This window comes from Saccopteryx bilineata, chromosome 1 (genome assembly GCF_036850765.1).
Source record: "Saccopteryx bilineata isolate mSacBil1 chromosome 1, mSacBil1_pri_phased_curated, whole genome shotgun sequence".
NCBI classification, from domain to species: Eukaryota; Metazoa; Chordata; class Mammalia; order Chiroptera; family Emballonuridae; genus Saccopteryx; species Saccopteryx bilineata.
In genome coordinates this window covers 331,025,158-331,040,817 of record NC_089490.1, presented here as the reverse complement: position 1 = coordinate 331,040,817, position 15,660 = coordinate 331,025,158, and the positions used below count along the sequence as shown (strand labels likewise).

The window sequence follows — 15,660 nt, the reverse complement described above, 5'->3', positions numbered from 1 at the left end:
GGGAAATGATCTTAGTCAAGACAGCTTAAGACAGGAGAGCTCTAAATTTTTGGTCTATCAACAAATAACTCTAATGAACTGGTGCTGGCAATGAACAAAATATGAGCTCTGAAGATCGGAAGGAAGTGAGAAGAGAGGAGAAAATGATTGAGTTCCAGGCAGACAAACTGAGAAGCACATGCAATGTATGCTCTGTACTTTAATCACAGCAATACCGTCAGGAATAATGATATTGACTTGCTTAATGAGAGTAGTAAAATGAAATATTTTTACATACCAAGTAGGGAAGAACTCTGACTAGAAAAAATAGGGTTACATTAGTTTTGCAGTAACTGACAAATATTCATTATTTTGCATTCAAGTATTACAGAAAATGTATAACAGAAAATACTAAAACAGCACATGTGAAAGCATTCATACCCAGATTTATACACTTATACAGCTCTTCAATGTTGTCTGCAAACATCAGTTTCTTCCTCTACATTATGGAGATAGCAATATTCTCTACCTCTTAAAACTGTTACAATTACCTCTTGAATCTATTAAAATTATTTATTTATGTATGTATGTGTTTATTTTGAGAGAGAGAGAAAGAAAAACAGACAGGAAGGGAGAGGAGAAGCATCAATTCATAGTTGTGGCACCTTAGTTGTTCATTGATTTCTTTCTCATATGTGCCTTGACCAGGGGCTCCAGCTGAGCCAGTGACCCCTTGCTCAGTCCAGTGACCTTGAGCCCAAGCCAGTGACCATGGGGGTCATATCTATGATTCTATGCTGAAGCCAGCAACCCCACACTCAGACAGTGAGCCTGTACTCACAATGGATGAGCCTGTGCTCAGGCCAGTGACCTCAGCATCTCAAACCTGAGTCCTCAGCCTCACAGGCCGATACTCTATCCACTGCACCACCACCTGGTTAGCTGAATCTATTAAAATTATATGATTGCTTAGCAGTGTCTACCACAGTGATTAAATAACGTATGATAGCTATTACCATTTTAATTGGTTTCCTTTGAAGAGAAATAAGCTGTATAATGCATAACCTTATTTTTTTTCTTTCTACATAAAACCTCCTTTAGACTAACACCATCACAAGACTGTTCATTTATAGTCTGACCTCCAAGATAAGGAACGTGAGGCAATGGTAAAGACGAGAGCGATGAACTCAAAAGGCCTATTCCTAGTGAAGAGGACAGATAATAAGGGTATAATATGGTCAACTTCAAAGCCAAGCCATGAGTTTCTTGGACACATTCCAAGAGGCCTTCTTGTTGGAAACCTCTTCAAACCACCTGCGGAAATTTTCTTCCTGCACAGCCCCTACAGTAAGTCTCCTACTCTCAACAGGCTTGTTGAATTGACAGTAACATCCAGCCACATACCTGTATCCCATCTGTTTGACTGAGGTACAGCTGGATGTTGACATAGTCAGGTCTGTTCTCTTGCCAAAACTGAGAGGACATGAAAGTAAATAGACATTAAAATCATTTCTGTATACTCAGACTTCCTCCTATTCTAACACATGTGATTCTAGAATTTGTTAAGATGTATCTTGTCTAATTACAGTCAATATGGACAGGCAAATGTGTATATACAAGCAAATGTATAATGTGAAAGAAATAATATTTTAAAAATTGATATATTGGGACTCAAAGTAGATGTTTTAGGAATGCAAAAAAAGTCATTTTGCAGATAGGATGTGATTAAGTAGGGTTTCATCACCCACCTGAGAAGTAACTGAGAGACTTCTGTCTGTTGCCATGACTACCTGGCCCAGAGATTTCTACCAAGTTATTCAACTTTCCTAGGATTCAACTACTTCAGCAGGACAATGTCATGTTAAAGGACATTATTTCACAGGTTGCTTCCAGAACTAAAATTATACATTTTCAGACAGATGGCAACTCTGAATCATAAAATCCTAATAAAAATATATTTTACCTTAAAAGTAATAAAAGATAATTATCAGTATCCATAGTATTCTTAAAATATAACCATTAATAATATCCCATACAATAGTTGCCTCAAGTAATATTTAAATGCTGAATTCGTTTTGGGGCTGTTTCTAAATTGAATCAGGGTTCATGAATTTTAATAGTGAAAAAGCTAAGGGATTTCCAGGTCCAATAATGAGTAACATATCACAAAGTACATGGCTTGTGTTGATTCTTTTCTTAAATGTCTACTAGGATGCTGCTCTAAGACTCTAACTTCAATAAGGTAAGAGGTGTCTGACACCTGTCGCCCCCAGAAAGAACTATGAAAATTTGAATAATGTTCTTAATGATTTCAATGTCACCATTTAAACTTATCTCTCACAGAGAACAAGTAATAATACATACTAAAGGAATAATTTTCTTCAAGTCCAGGAAACAGTAAAATAACAAATACATGGATCAACAAAATCTTGCAAATAGGTTAGAATTATAGTATCACGCACAAAGATTATGTTTTCAAATTTACTTCTCCTTCCAGTCACTCTTCTTTATTTTCCTCACAAATAAAAAATAACAGAATATAACTCCTGAAAGAAACTTTATAGATCATTAGAAATAATAGCAATCATTTATTAAATACTCTCAATATGACAGATTCTTTAGATATGTTAAAGCTAAATCTCACATCAGGCTTCATGTGCTGTTACCCTCATTTATAAACTGAAAGTGTAAACAGGGTTTATAAAGGTTAAGTGATTTATCCAAGGTCTTAGAGTCATTATGAGGTACAGCCACTGTTCCATTTTAGGTGAGAGACTCCAAATGCCTGATGACCTTGGTTCCTCTTTTTTATTTTCTCAATGTAATTTATAGGGGTGAAGTGACTTGAAGAAAGTCATGTAGTTAGTTATTTGCAGAGTTGGTACAAGATCACGTGACATCTAGCCCTGCACTCTGTTCTTAATTCACCAGGTTGGACAATCTGGCCAAGCAAAATTCCCCTAATGTGCAACTTTTGAATTCATTTCAGATAGTCTGACACCAAGACAGAGTGGATAGGGCAGCTAGATAGTTATGTTCTAGGCATTCTAGAATGATGTGAAAGAACTCACAGTATGCAGAGTTCCAAGATGACCACAGAGAAGGCAGATGCACCAACTCCCACTTCCCAGAACCAAGGTGGATTACAACTTAAATCTGAGAACACTCATCATGAAAGACATATTTTGGGCTAAACTAAGAGGGTTCTACAGCCAAGGATCAACAAAGAACTCACGCTGAGTCTGGTAGGAAAATCAGAGATGCGGAAAAGGCTGCCCTGTTCCTGGGAGAGGGGAGCTGGGAGCGGCAAGGGGTGCCTTGGAAGAACTTTCGCAACAGGGAGGGCTGTCCAGCAAGTTGTAGGTCCTTATCCACAAAACTGGAACCCCAGCCTAGAGCCTTGGAGCCTGGAAGGGGCTTACGGACTATATTTGGCTGAGGAAAAAGCCTAGACATGGTTTGAGAGAAGGAGTCAGGACTCTCAGACCCAGGCTCCATATTAAAAAAAGGTAATGGAAAGCCTCACTCACAGCCACTTTCCTGGGGCTCCAGGAGGTCACCCTAACCCCTGGGCTAAGTCACTCCCCAAATTTAAAGTGAACCAGCATCATGAGCAAAGGAAAGAAAGTGCTCTGTCCACCAGAGGCTCCCGTACCCTAGCTAGAACAAAGGTGCTTAAAGCCAGGCACCATGTTAGGGATACAAATAGGGAGTGCAGAGATATAAGCTACACCATTCACCACACTGCTGAGTGCTTGTGGGAGGCAGACAGGCTGGAGGCGGCAGGGCACGGCTTCAGAGGTTCCAGCGAGGATGCGCAAGCCAGCCAGAGCCAGGAACTACTATTGCTGCTGAATAAAACTGGGCTCACACACAACCCTGCCTGCTGAGTGGCCCACCCTTGGAGGGAGCGGAGGCCTGAGAGTCAACAGAGGGGGAACACACAGGAGCACCTGAGCCAACCAGCAATGATGGAAGTCACTCCAGTTGCTGTAGAAATCCAGGCAGTGCACAAACCTGCCCAGGGCGGGGGGTGCCCTCCATGGTGATCTGAGCTGGGGCAGAGCCCCCAGCATCACCTGAGGGAGAACGAGCAGGCACACGCGAGCCTGCCAGTGATGGTGGAAGTTGCACTACCTGCTGCAGGGATCCGGGAGGTACGCAAAACTGCTTGGGTATAGGCGCAGCCTCAGCAGCAGCAAAACCACAGGAGACCTCAGTGGTGATCCGACAAGGTGTGCATGATGCCCCCCCTCCCCAGGCAGCCACTTAGATCTGAGTCGGAGGCAGCCCTGGAAGTGGTCCAAACGGGCACATGGGCACATACAAGCCCGAGCAGGGCAGTGATGATTGTGGAGATGGGCTGGCCCCAGGCAGCAACAGTGGCAGTGGCCTGGTAGACAGACCACACAACGGGAGCACAGAGGCCACACCCACTGGACCCCTGAGACTACACCCTACTAAGTGTTAAAAAAGAACAAAAAAAAAGAAAAGAAAAGAAAAGAAAATAATTAAATAAAATGTCTGGATAGAATGACACCTGAGGCTAAGGAGTAGGCCACATCTAATACTGTACCTAATCACTGAATTACAGTACTGAGCCCAACAAGTAGCCAGCAATAAGAGGCAACAGAAAGTGGATTTTAGGGGAACTTAAACTTTTAAAGGAACTTCTCCTAGGTCAAGAGTAGAGAAAAGCAAGCCTAGGAGTGCAGCTGATATTTACAACGGCAACTGAACCCAGCAGAGGCAGCCACAAGATCTGGATAGCCTGTAGTTCCCAAAAGGTTGATAAGAACCAGTCATAGAAACTGACCCCCCCTCCCCCCGATCTGCCCCAAGACCCAGCCAGAGAAGTCCAGGGCAACACAGACAAAATGGGAAGACAGAGAAGTGCAATCCAAATGAATCAACAAGAGAAACCCCCAGAAAATGAATTGAGTGAGATGGAAAGAAGCAAAATAACTGATGCAGAGTTTAAAATAATGTTTAGAATGCTGAAAAATCTTAGAACAACAATGGATGGTCACAGTGAGCACATAAATAAAGGGATAACAAATACTAAAAGGGACATTAAAACAATAAGAACCAGTCAGAAATGACAAATACAATATCAGAAACAAAGACTGCACTAGAAGCAATGAAAAGCAGGCTGGATGAAGCACAGGTTCAAATTTGCGATTTAGAAGACAAGATAAACAAAAACATGAAAGCAGAGCAGCAAAAAGACAAGAGAATAAAAAAATCTGAGGAAATTCTGAGAGCTCTGTGATAACCTAAAGAGAAACAACATCTGCATAATAGGAGTTCCTGAAGAAGAGAAAGAACAAGGGATAGAGACCTTGTTCAATCAAATCTTAGCTGAAAACTTCCCTAAACTGATGCAGGAAAAAGTCACACAAGTTCAAGAAACACAGAGAACTCCATTAAAGCGAAACCCAAAGAAATCCACACCAAGACACATCATAATTAAAATACCAAGCTAAGAGATAAATAGAAATATTATAGCAAGGCTATTGTTTAAAACTGAAGGAGAAATAAAAAGCTTCCCATAAAAAAAAAAAAAAAAAAAAAAAAACACCTCAAGGAATTCATTACAACCAAACCAATGTTGCAAGAAATGTTAAGGGGCCTGTTGTAAACAGATCAAAGGAGGAAAAAAATATAGCAAAAGAAGAATACAGCTTTAAAGAATAAAATGGCAATAAACAACTACATATCAGTAATTACCTTAAATGTAAATGGATTAAATAATTCAATCAAAAGATGTAGGGTAGCTGTGTGGATAAGAAAACAGGACCCATACATAAGCTGTCTACAAGAGACATACCTAAAAACAAAAGACACACATAGACTGAAGGTAAAAGGATGGAAAAAAATATTTCATGCAAATGGAAATGAAAAAAAAGCTGGGGTAGCAATACTTAAATCAGACAAAATGGACTTTGAAACAAAGGCTATAGTAAGAGATAAAGGTCACTACATAATGATAAAGGGAGCAATCCAACAGGAAGATATAACCATTATAAATATCTCTGCACCTAATATAGGAGCACCTAAATATATAAAGCAGACTTTGATGGATATAAAGGGCAAGAGAAACAGAAATACTATAATAGTAGGGGATTTCAATCCCCCACTAACATCACTAGATAGATCTTCAAGAAAGAAAATTAACAAAGAAACAGCAGACTTAAAGGACACACTAAACTAACTGGATTTAATAGATATCTTCAGAACTTTTCACCCTAAAGCATCAGAATATACATTCTTTTGAAGTGCTCACGGTACATTCTCTAGGATAGACCACATCTTAGGGCAGAAAAGCAATCTCAACAAATTTAAGAAGATTAAAATTATATCAAACATTTTCTTTGATCACAATAGCATGAAACTAGAAGTCAACCACAACAGAAAAACTGAAAAATACTAAAAAACATGGAAACTAAATAGCATATTATTAAATAACAAATGAGTTAACAATAAAATCAAAGAAGAAAAAAAATTCCTAGAAACAAATGATAATGAGCATACAACAACTCAAAATTTATGGGGCACAGCAAAAGCAGTCCTGAGAGGGAAGTTCATAGCACTACAGACATACAGTACTTTAAGAAGCTAGAAAAAGCACAATAAACAACCTAACCCTCCATCTAAAAGACCTAGAAAAAGAACATCAAGTAAAGCACAGAGGTAGTAGAAAGAAGGAAACAATAAAGATCAGAGTGGAAATAAATTACATAGAGACTAAAGAAACAATACAGTGGATCAATGAAACCAAGAGCTGGTTCTTTGAAAGGGTAAACAAGATTGATGAGCCTTTAACCAGACTCAGCAAAAAAAAAAAAAGAGAGAGGACTCAAATAAATAAAATTAGAAATGAGAGTGGAGAAATAACTGACACAACAGAAATACAATATATTGTAAAAAAAATAATATGAAGAACTGTATGCCAAAAAATTAAACAACTTAGGTGAAATGGACAAATTCCTTGAAACATATAACCTTCCAAAAACCAATCTGGAATAATCAGAAAACCTAAACAGACCGATTACAACAAAGGAGATCGAAACAGTTATCAAAAAACTCCCCACTAACAAAAGCCCTGGACCAGATGGATTCACTGGTGAATTCTACCAAATATTTAAAGAAGAATTAACTCTTATCCTCCTCAAGCTATTTCAAAGAATTCAAGAGGAAGGAAGATTTCCAAGCTCCTTTTATGAGGCGAGCATAATTCTGATTCCAAAACCAGGCAAAGACAATACAAAGAAAGAAAATTATAGGCCAATATCTGTGATGAATTTAGATGCTAAACTACTCAACAAAATATTAGCAAACCGGATCCAGCAATACATAAAAAATTCATACATCATGATCAAGTGGGATTTATTCTGGGGAGGCAAGTGGTACAATATTGGCAAATCAATCAATGTGATTCATGACATAAACAAAAGGAAGGAGAAAAACCATATGATAATTTCAATAGATGCAGAAAAAGCATTTGATAAAATCCAGCACACATTCATGATCAAAACTCTCAGCAAAGTGGGAATACAGGGAACACACCTCAACATAATAAAGGCCTTCTATGACAAACCCATGGCCAACATCATCATTAATGGGCAAAAATTAAAAGCAATCCCCTTAAGATCAGGAATGAGGCAGGGGTGCCCCCTCTCACCTAGCTATAGCAATCAGAGAAGAAGAAGAAATAAAAGGCATTTTATGGAAAAGAAGAAGTAAAACTATCATTATTTGCAGATGATATGATACTATATATAAAAAACCCTAAAGTCTCAGTCAAAATATTACTGGACCTGATAAATGAATTCAGCAAGGTGGCAGAATATAACATTGATACACAGAAATCAGAGGCATTTTTATACACCAACAATGAACTGTCAGAAAAAGAAATTAAGGAAACAATCCCCTTCACTATTGCAACAAAAAAAGGAAAGTACCCAGGAGTAAATTTAACCAAAGAGGTTAAAGAATTGTACTTGGAAAATTATAAAACATTGATCAAAGAAATCAAGGTAGATACAAACAAATGGAAGCATATACCATGTTCACGGTTAAGAAAAATAAACATCATTAAAATGTCTATATTGCCTGACCAGGTCGTGGCGCAATGGATAGAGTGTCGGACTGGGATGTGGAAGACTCAGGTTCGAGACCTCCGAGGTCGCCAGTTTGAGCTCAGGCTCATCTGGTTTGAGCAAAACACTTGCCAACTTGGATCCAAGGTTGCTGGCTTGAGCAAGGCGTTACTAGGTCTGCTGAAGGCCCGCGGTCAAGGCACATATGAGAAAGCAATCAATGAACAAATAAGGTGTCGTAATGAAAAACTGATGATTTATGCTTCTCTTCTCTCTCTGTTTCTGTCCGCCTGTCCCTATCTATCCCTCTCTCTGACTATCTCTCTCTGTCCCTGAAAGAAAAATAATAAAAAAGTCTATATTACCCAAAGCAATCTATAAAGTCAATGCAATACCAATTAAAATACTGATGACATACTTCAAAGATATAGAACACATATTCCAAAAACTTATATGGCACCAAAAAAGAACACGAATAGCCTCAGCAATCTTGAAAAAGAAGAATAAAGTAGGAGGTATCACAATTTCTGATATCAAGTTATACTACAAAGCCATTGTACTCAAAACAACCTGGTACTGGTATAACAACAGACATATAGATCAATGGAACAGAACAGAGAACCCAGAAATAAACCCACACCTATATGGACAATTGATATTTGACAAAGGAGGTAAGAGCATACAATGGAGTAAAGACAGTCTCTTTAACAAATGGTGTTGGGAAAATTGGACAGCTACCTGCAAAAAAATGAAACTAGACCAACAATTTACACCATTCACAAAAATAAATTCAAAATGGATAAAGGACTTATATGTAAGTCGTGAAACCATAAGCATATTAGAAGAAAACATAAGCAGTAAGCTCACTGACATCTATCGCAGCAATATATTTGCTGATTTATCTCCACAGGCAAGTGAAATAAAGGACAGGATAAACAAATGGGACTATATCAAACTAAAAAGCTTTTGCACAGCTAAAGACAATATGAACAGAATAAAAAGACAAACCACACAATGGGAGAAGATATTCGACAATACATCTGATAAGGGGTTAATAACCAAAATTTATAAAGAACTTGTAAATCTCAACACCAGGAAGATAAACAGTCCAATCAAAAACTGGGCAAAAGAAATGAATACACACTTCTCCAAAGAGGACATATAGATGGCCAATAAACAGATGAAAAAATGTTCAACATCACTAATCATTAGAGAAATGCAAATTAAAACCACAATGAGATACCACCTCACACCAGTCAGAATGGCACTTATTAACAAAATAATACATGATAGGTGTTGGCGAGCATGTGGAGAAAGGGGAACCCTCCTGCACTGCTGGTGGGAATGCAGACTGGTGCAGCCACTATGGCAAACAGTATGGAGATTCCTCAAAAAATTTAAAATGGAACTGCCTTTTGATCCAGCCATCCCACTTTTAGGAATATACCCCAATAACACCATATCACTGTTGCAAAAGGAAATATGCACCCCCATGTTTGTGGCAGCATTGTTCACAACAGCGAAGATCTGGAAACAGCCCTAGTGTCCGACAGTGGACGAGTGGATTAAAAAGCAGTGGTACCTTTCTTTATACAATGGAATACTATGGGGCCATGAAAAAAAAAGGAAATATTACCTTTTGCAACAATATGGATGGACCTGGAAACTATTATGTTGAGTGAAATAAGCCAGGCAGAGAAAGAAAAATACCATATGATTTCACTCATTTGAGGAATCCAAGGAACAATGTGAACTGAGGAATGGAATTAAACCTGAAGGGAAGGGGGGAGGGAGCTGTTGGGAGGGAGGCAAGGGAGATGTTGAAAAGAATATGATGGAGAGGGGAATGCATTCGGGGAGACACTAGAATCTATGTAAACACAATAAATAAATAAATAAAAATTATTCTGAAAAAAATAAACAAACAAAAAAAGAACTCAGTTTGAAGAAGATTGAAAGACTGCACTTTTTTTATTTTTTTAAGTTTAATTAATATAATTTTTAAGTTAAAAATACTCTTTCAAATAAATAAGAATAAAATCTTTAAAAATTGATATAGTAATCATGGACATTAGCAAATTACAGAATGCCATCCAAGATGTCTTAAAGGTATTTGGATTAACAATTAATCTCAGAAAGTGTGAAAATACTATTTTTTAGTTTTCAATTACAGTTGACATTTAATATTATTTTATATTAGTTTCAGGTCTTCAGCATGGTGCTTAGACACTAATTTAAAAAGATATATGTATCCCCATGTTCATTTCAATACTATTTACAATAGCCAGGATACAGAAGCTACCTAAGTGCCCATCAATAGACAACTGAAACATCAAACTAAAAAGCTTTTGCACAACAAAAGAAAGTATCAACAAAATGAAAAGCAAACCCACCAAATAGGAGAATATATTTGCCGATGATACATCTGATAAGGGGTTAATATGCAAAATATATAAAGGACTTAATACCAGGAAGACAAATAATCCAATTAAAATGGGCAAAGGACCTGAATAGATATTTCTCCAAAGAGGACATACAGATGGCTAATAGAGATATGAAAAGATGCTCAGTGTCACTAATCATCAGAGAGATACAATTTGAAACTACACTGAGATTTCACCTCACACTTATCAGAATGGCTATCATCAATAACTCAGCAAACAACAAGTACTGGCGATGGTATGGAAAAAAAGGGTTTTCTCTCCTGCACTGTTGGTGGGGATGAAGACTGGTGCAGCCACTATAGAAAACAGTATGGAGTTTGCTCAAAAAATTAAAAATGGAACTGCCCTTTGACTCAACAACCCCACTTCTGGGAATATATCCTAAGAATCCCAAAACACGATTTTGAAAGACTATATGCACCCTTATGTTCACTGCAGCAATATTTACAATAGCCAAGATCTGGGAACAGCCCAAGTGCCCGTCAGCAGATGACTGGATAAGAAAGCTGTGGTACATCTACACAATGGAATACTACTTGGCAGTAATAAAAAAGAAATCTTACTTTTTGCAACAGCACAAATGGACCTGGAAATTATAGTGTTATGTGAAATAAGCCAGTCAGAGAAAGACAAATATCACACATTCTCGCTTATATTAGAATTTAATGAACAAAATAAACTGATAAACAAAATAGAAACAGAGGCATGGATACATGAAACAGAATGATAGATGTCAGAAATGAGGGGGAATGGCAGACTGGATGAAAAGTGAAGGGATTAACCAAAAAATGTACATACATAACAAATAGACACAGAAAACAGTGTGGTGATAGCTAAAGGGGTGGCATGGGGTCGGTGGAGGTGGGCAAAGGCAGGGGAAAATGGTGATGGAAGAGACTTCGCTTGGGGTAACAGACACACGATGCAGTGTCCAGATGAGGTTTAATAGAGTTGTACACTTGAAATCTGTACCACATGAATGTTTATTGAACGAATGTAACCCCTCAAAATTTAATAAAAATATAGATGATTGGATAAAGAAGATGTGGTACATACATTCAATGGACTATTATTCAGCCATAAAAAATGAAATTTTACTATTTGCAATAACATGTATGAACCTAGAGGGTATTATGCTAAATGAAATAAGCCATACAGAGAAAGACAAATACTCTACGATTTCTTTGATATATGAAATCTAAAGATCAAAATAAACAAACAAAACAAAGACAGATTCACAGATACAGAGAACAAACTGACGGTTGCCAGAAGGGAGGGGGATTGCGGGCTGGGTGAAAAAGGTGAAGGGATTAAGAAGTACAAATTGGTAGTTACAGAATGCTCCTGAGGATGTACAGGAGAGCATAGGGAATACAGTCAATAATATTGTAATATATATGGTGCCAGAAGACTGTATATTTCATTTGGTTTTCAAAAACACTTTCACTTACCCTCACTGAGACTGTATGTAAAGTCACTGTGCATTATTGCTATTGGTCTCTGTCTTTCTCTTTTTCCCTCCCCCCCCCTCTCTCTTCTCTCTCTCTCTCTCTCTCTCTCTCTCTCGCTCACACACACACACACACACACACACACACACACCACACAAATTGGTAACACAGTTTCAAACAAAAAATAAAAAAGCCTTTTCTTTTCAAGGTCATCCTCAGAGGAACAATTGAAGGGCCACTATGTATCCTATTGATGTGAAAAATCAAAACAAGAATGCAGAGGTGCGTATGGAAGATAACATCACATTGTTTATGATAGTTTTAAGCTTTTTTATTATTTAATCCATGGAATCCTAAGGGTAAGGCATATTCATAAAAAATCTGGGAAAGGAAAGAAAATGTAAATCTTAAGATTCAACTCTTTTGAAGGTCCAGCCACTCACATGTTTCTCTTTCCTTTATTCCTCTCCTTCCCTGCTACTTGCTTATACAGTATTTATTACTCAAAATGTGCCTTTTCCCACATGTTGGATCCAATTATAGCTTTTCAATTAAAAAAAAAAGACATACAGTCTCTATAAGTCAGTTCAAGAAAAATTAAAAGAAAATTAGAAAAATAGGCAAGGGAAGAATTAGAAAATCCCAGAAGTAACACAAGTGGTCAATAACTATAGGATACACGGCTCAATCTCACCAGCATTGAGGAAATCAAAATGAAATGCCACTGTGTAAGAGAATTGTAGAAATTTAAAAGATTGGCAATATAATGTTTTTGAATAGATTTCTCTCTCATTCTTTGAAGCAAATCCAAATAATTTTAGTCTCTTCTGGAGGAGTTTTGTCAGTATAATTTAACAATTTAAATTGATTCACCACCTCCAGCTCAGAAAGTCCAGTCTCGGGGATCAATCCAGAAAACATACGCAGAAATTGGAGAGTAGTGAGTTTGCTCTTACTGACAATTTTTCCTCCCTTAGCCTCAAAGACAGAACTCTCTTTTTGTTTTGCTACTACCTCACTGGCTGCTCTGACCAGCCCCCTTTGTTATCCATTACACACCTTTCGCTCCTTTAGAATCTGCTATATCCTGGGAAGTGGTATTCTCACACACATTCCCAAGATGATCTACATTCAGATCAGTCTTGCTCAGATCCTTTCAATGGCTACTCACCTCTCCCCTTTTCTCCCTTCTGATTCAGCAGGTCCCTGGTGGGTCCCTGAAATCTGTACTAATTGTTTTTTTTTATTGTGGTAAAATATACATAACATAAACTTAACAATTTAACTATTTATAAGTGTACAGTTCAATGGCATTAAATATATCATATTGGTGGGCAAACATCATCATAAACCATCTGCAGACCCTTTCATTTTCTCAAACAAAAACTCTGTGCCCATTAACCAATAACTCCCCATTTACTTTTCCTCTCAGACCCTGGAAACCTGCATTCTATGAAACTGACTGCTCATGTAAGTATAATCAGATATTTGTCCTTTTGTGTCTGGATTAATTCATGTAGTACAACGTTTTTCAAGATTCACCCGTGTTCTCAAAATTTCCTTATTTTAAGACTGTGCAATATTCCATTATATGTACATGCTGCTTTTTCTTTATCCATTCATCCATCAATAGATATTTGAGTTGTTTCCATCTTTTGGCAATTGTGAAACATGCTGCTATGACCACTGGTATACAAAGATCTGTTCAAGGAACTGCTTCCAATTATTATGTGTATATTTCCAGAACTCATCTCTTTTTGCATAAAATACAAAGAACTTATGTAATATTCCTTTCCCCCAAAAAAAAACATACACACAACCTCTCTGATTGCTTTTCCTACTCTTTTCCCCCTTGCTTATTACTCTGCTTTGCCCACACAACTCTCCTTCATCTTCCTCTAATCTCATACTGTTGTTGCATCAGAGCACTTGCCTCTCAGGTTGGGTCCCTCTGCCTTAAAATTCTCCACAGGCCCTGGCCAGTGAGCTCAGTGGATAGAGCATCAGCCAGGCATTTGGACATCCTGAGTTCAATCCCAGGTCGGGCCACACATGAAAAGTGACCACTGCTTCTCTTCCCCTCCCTATCCCCCTTCTCTCTCTCTCTCTTCCCCTCTCACAGCCAGTGGCTCCATTGGTTCAAGCGATGGGCCCAGATGGGGGTTGCTGGGTGGATTGCAGTTGGGATGCATGCAGGTGTCTGTCTCTCTATCTTCCCTCCTCTCACTTAAAAAAAATTCCCCCAAGATATCTGCCTTGTCTGTTCATACACTTTACTCAAGTCTCTACTCAAGTACTACTTTTCGGTGGGCATTTCTAAATACACAACACATGTTAATATGCTCTCTATCATTTACTCTTTGTTGCTGTACTCCACTTTCCTTTTATTCTTTGTCGTAACCAGGATCAGACATTCTATTTATTGATTGATTGATTGATTGTCTGACTTCCCTGCTTAGAATTTAAATCACATGAGATCAAAAACTTCTTCTCATTTTGTTCTCCGATATAGCTCCATGTCTTAGAACAATTTCTGTTCATAGTAGGAAGCTAGTAAATATTTGATGATAGAATGACTGAGTGAATAAGTGAATATCGGCACAAAATAAAATGCATGATATTCATTGCAGTACTCTTTATAATGAAAATGTAAATGTTCATCATGAGGGAATGATTGAATAAACTAGATACATTCATACTATGAAATACTCTAGAGCAGTGAAAAGAATGAGGTAACTCTATATGTGCTCCTACTAAAAATTTTCAAGACATAGTAGTAAGTTTAAGAAGGCTAGTTTCAGAACAATACAAATACAGTGCTAGAATTTATAGAACAGTCATGAATTACCTCTTATTATATAGATTGGGTATGTAAAGTACTAAGGAAAGATTTTGCTTTATCTGAATTATTTGAAAAATTTGCACCAAAGATGCAAAAAAAAGATGTGTATTACTTGTACAACTTGAAAAAAGTAAAGATATATTAATAAATAAGTAAAAGGTGACATGTAGGATAGATGGAGAATGGTTGCTTTCATCTCTGTAAGAAATAAAACTTAGAATTGGGGATTTTTGAAGCTCTGCAGTGTGCTAAAGGTCTAGTGATGGCCCATTTGGAATATTAAAGATGGAGATAAGAGGTAAAAGCTATTAGAACAAAAGATGGAAAGTGCGGTTGTAATTGTCTGCTGATGTTTTCCTTTATCTGCCTTCCCTCACCACCCAATGTGCATACATTTGCATATACATCTACATATATATGCACACATTAATAGAATATGCATGTATTTCTTTGTTAAAATATTCTATTAGAACATATTAATCAGCATTTCTATGTTAAACTGTATAATCACAGGTATCAGTATCTAAAAAAGATATATACCAATTAACAAATGTTATCTCTATTTAAAGGATTTTTCCTCCTAACTATTTGTCTGCATATTTTTTGGATTTTTTTTATTAAGTGAGAGGCAGAGAGGCAGAGAGACAGACTCCTGCATATACCCCAACTAGCCCCTATCACCCGACAAGTCCTTGCCCCTCTGGGCCTGCTGGTCAGGACCTCTGCTCCATTGTTGCTCATTGTTCTGCAACCAAGCTCTTTTAGAGCGGGAGGTGAGGCCTTGGAGCCAGCACCTGGGGCAAACTTTGCTTCAGCCATTCGAGCCATGGCTGGGGGAGAGG

The 15,660-nt window shown here is 37.7% G+C and overlaps 1 protein-coding gene across 2 annotated transcripts in view; it reads right to left on the bottom strand.

Moving 5' to 3' along the window:
• Positions 1 to 15,660, bottom strand: part of NOX4 (NADPH oxidase 4) — a 197,179-nt gene that overhangs the window by 16,862 nt on the left and 164,657 nt on the right. For both annotated transcript variants that reach the window (XM_066248545.1, XM_066248550.1), the window contains exon 16: positions 1,384 to 1,452. In XM_066248545.1, coding sequence (XP_066104642.1) covers positions 1,384 to 1,452 — 69 coding nt within the window. The remainder of the gene's footprint in view (positions 1 to 1,383; positions 1,453 to 15,660) is intronic.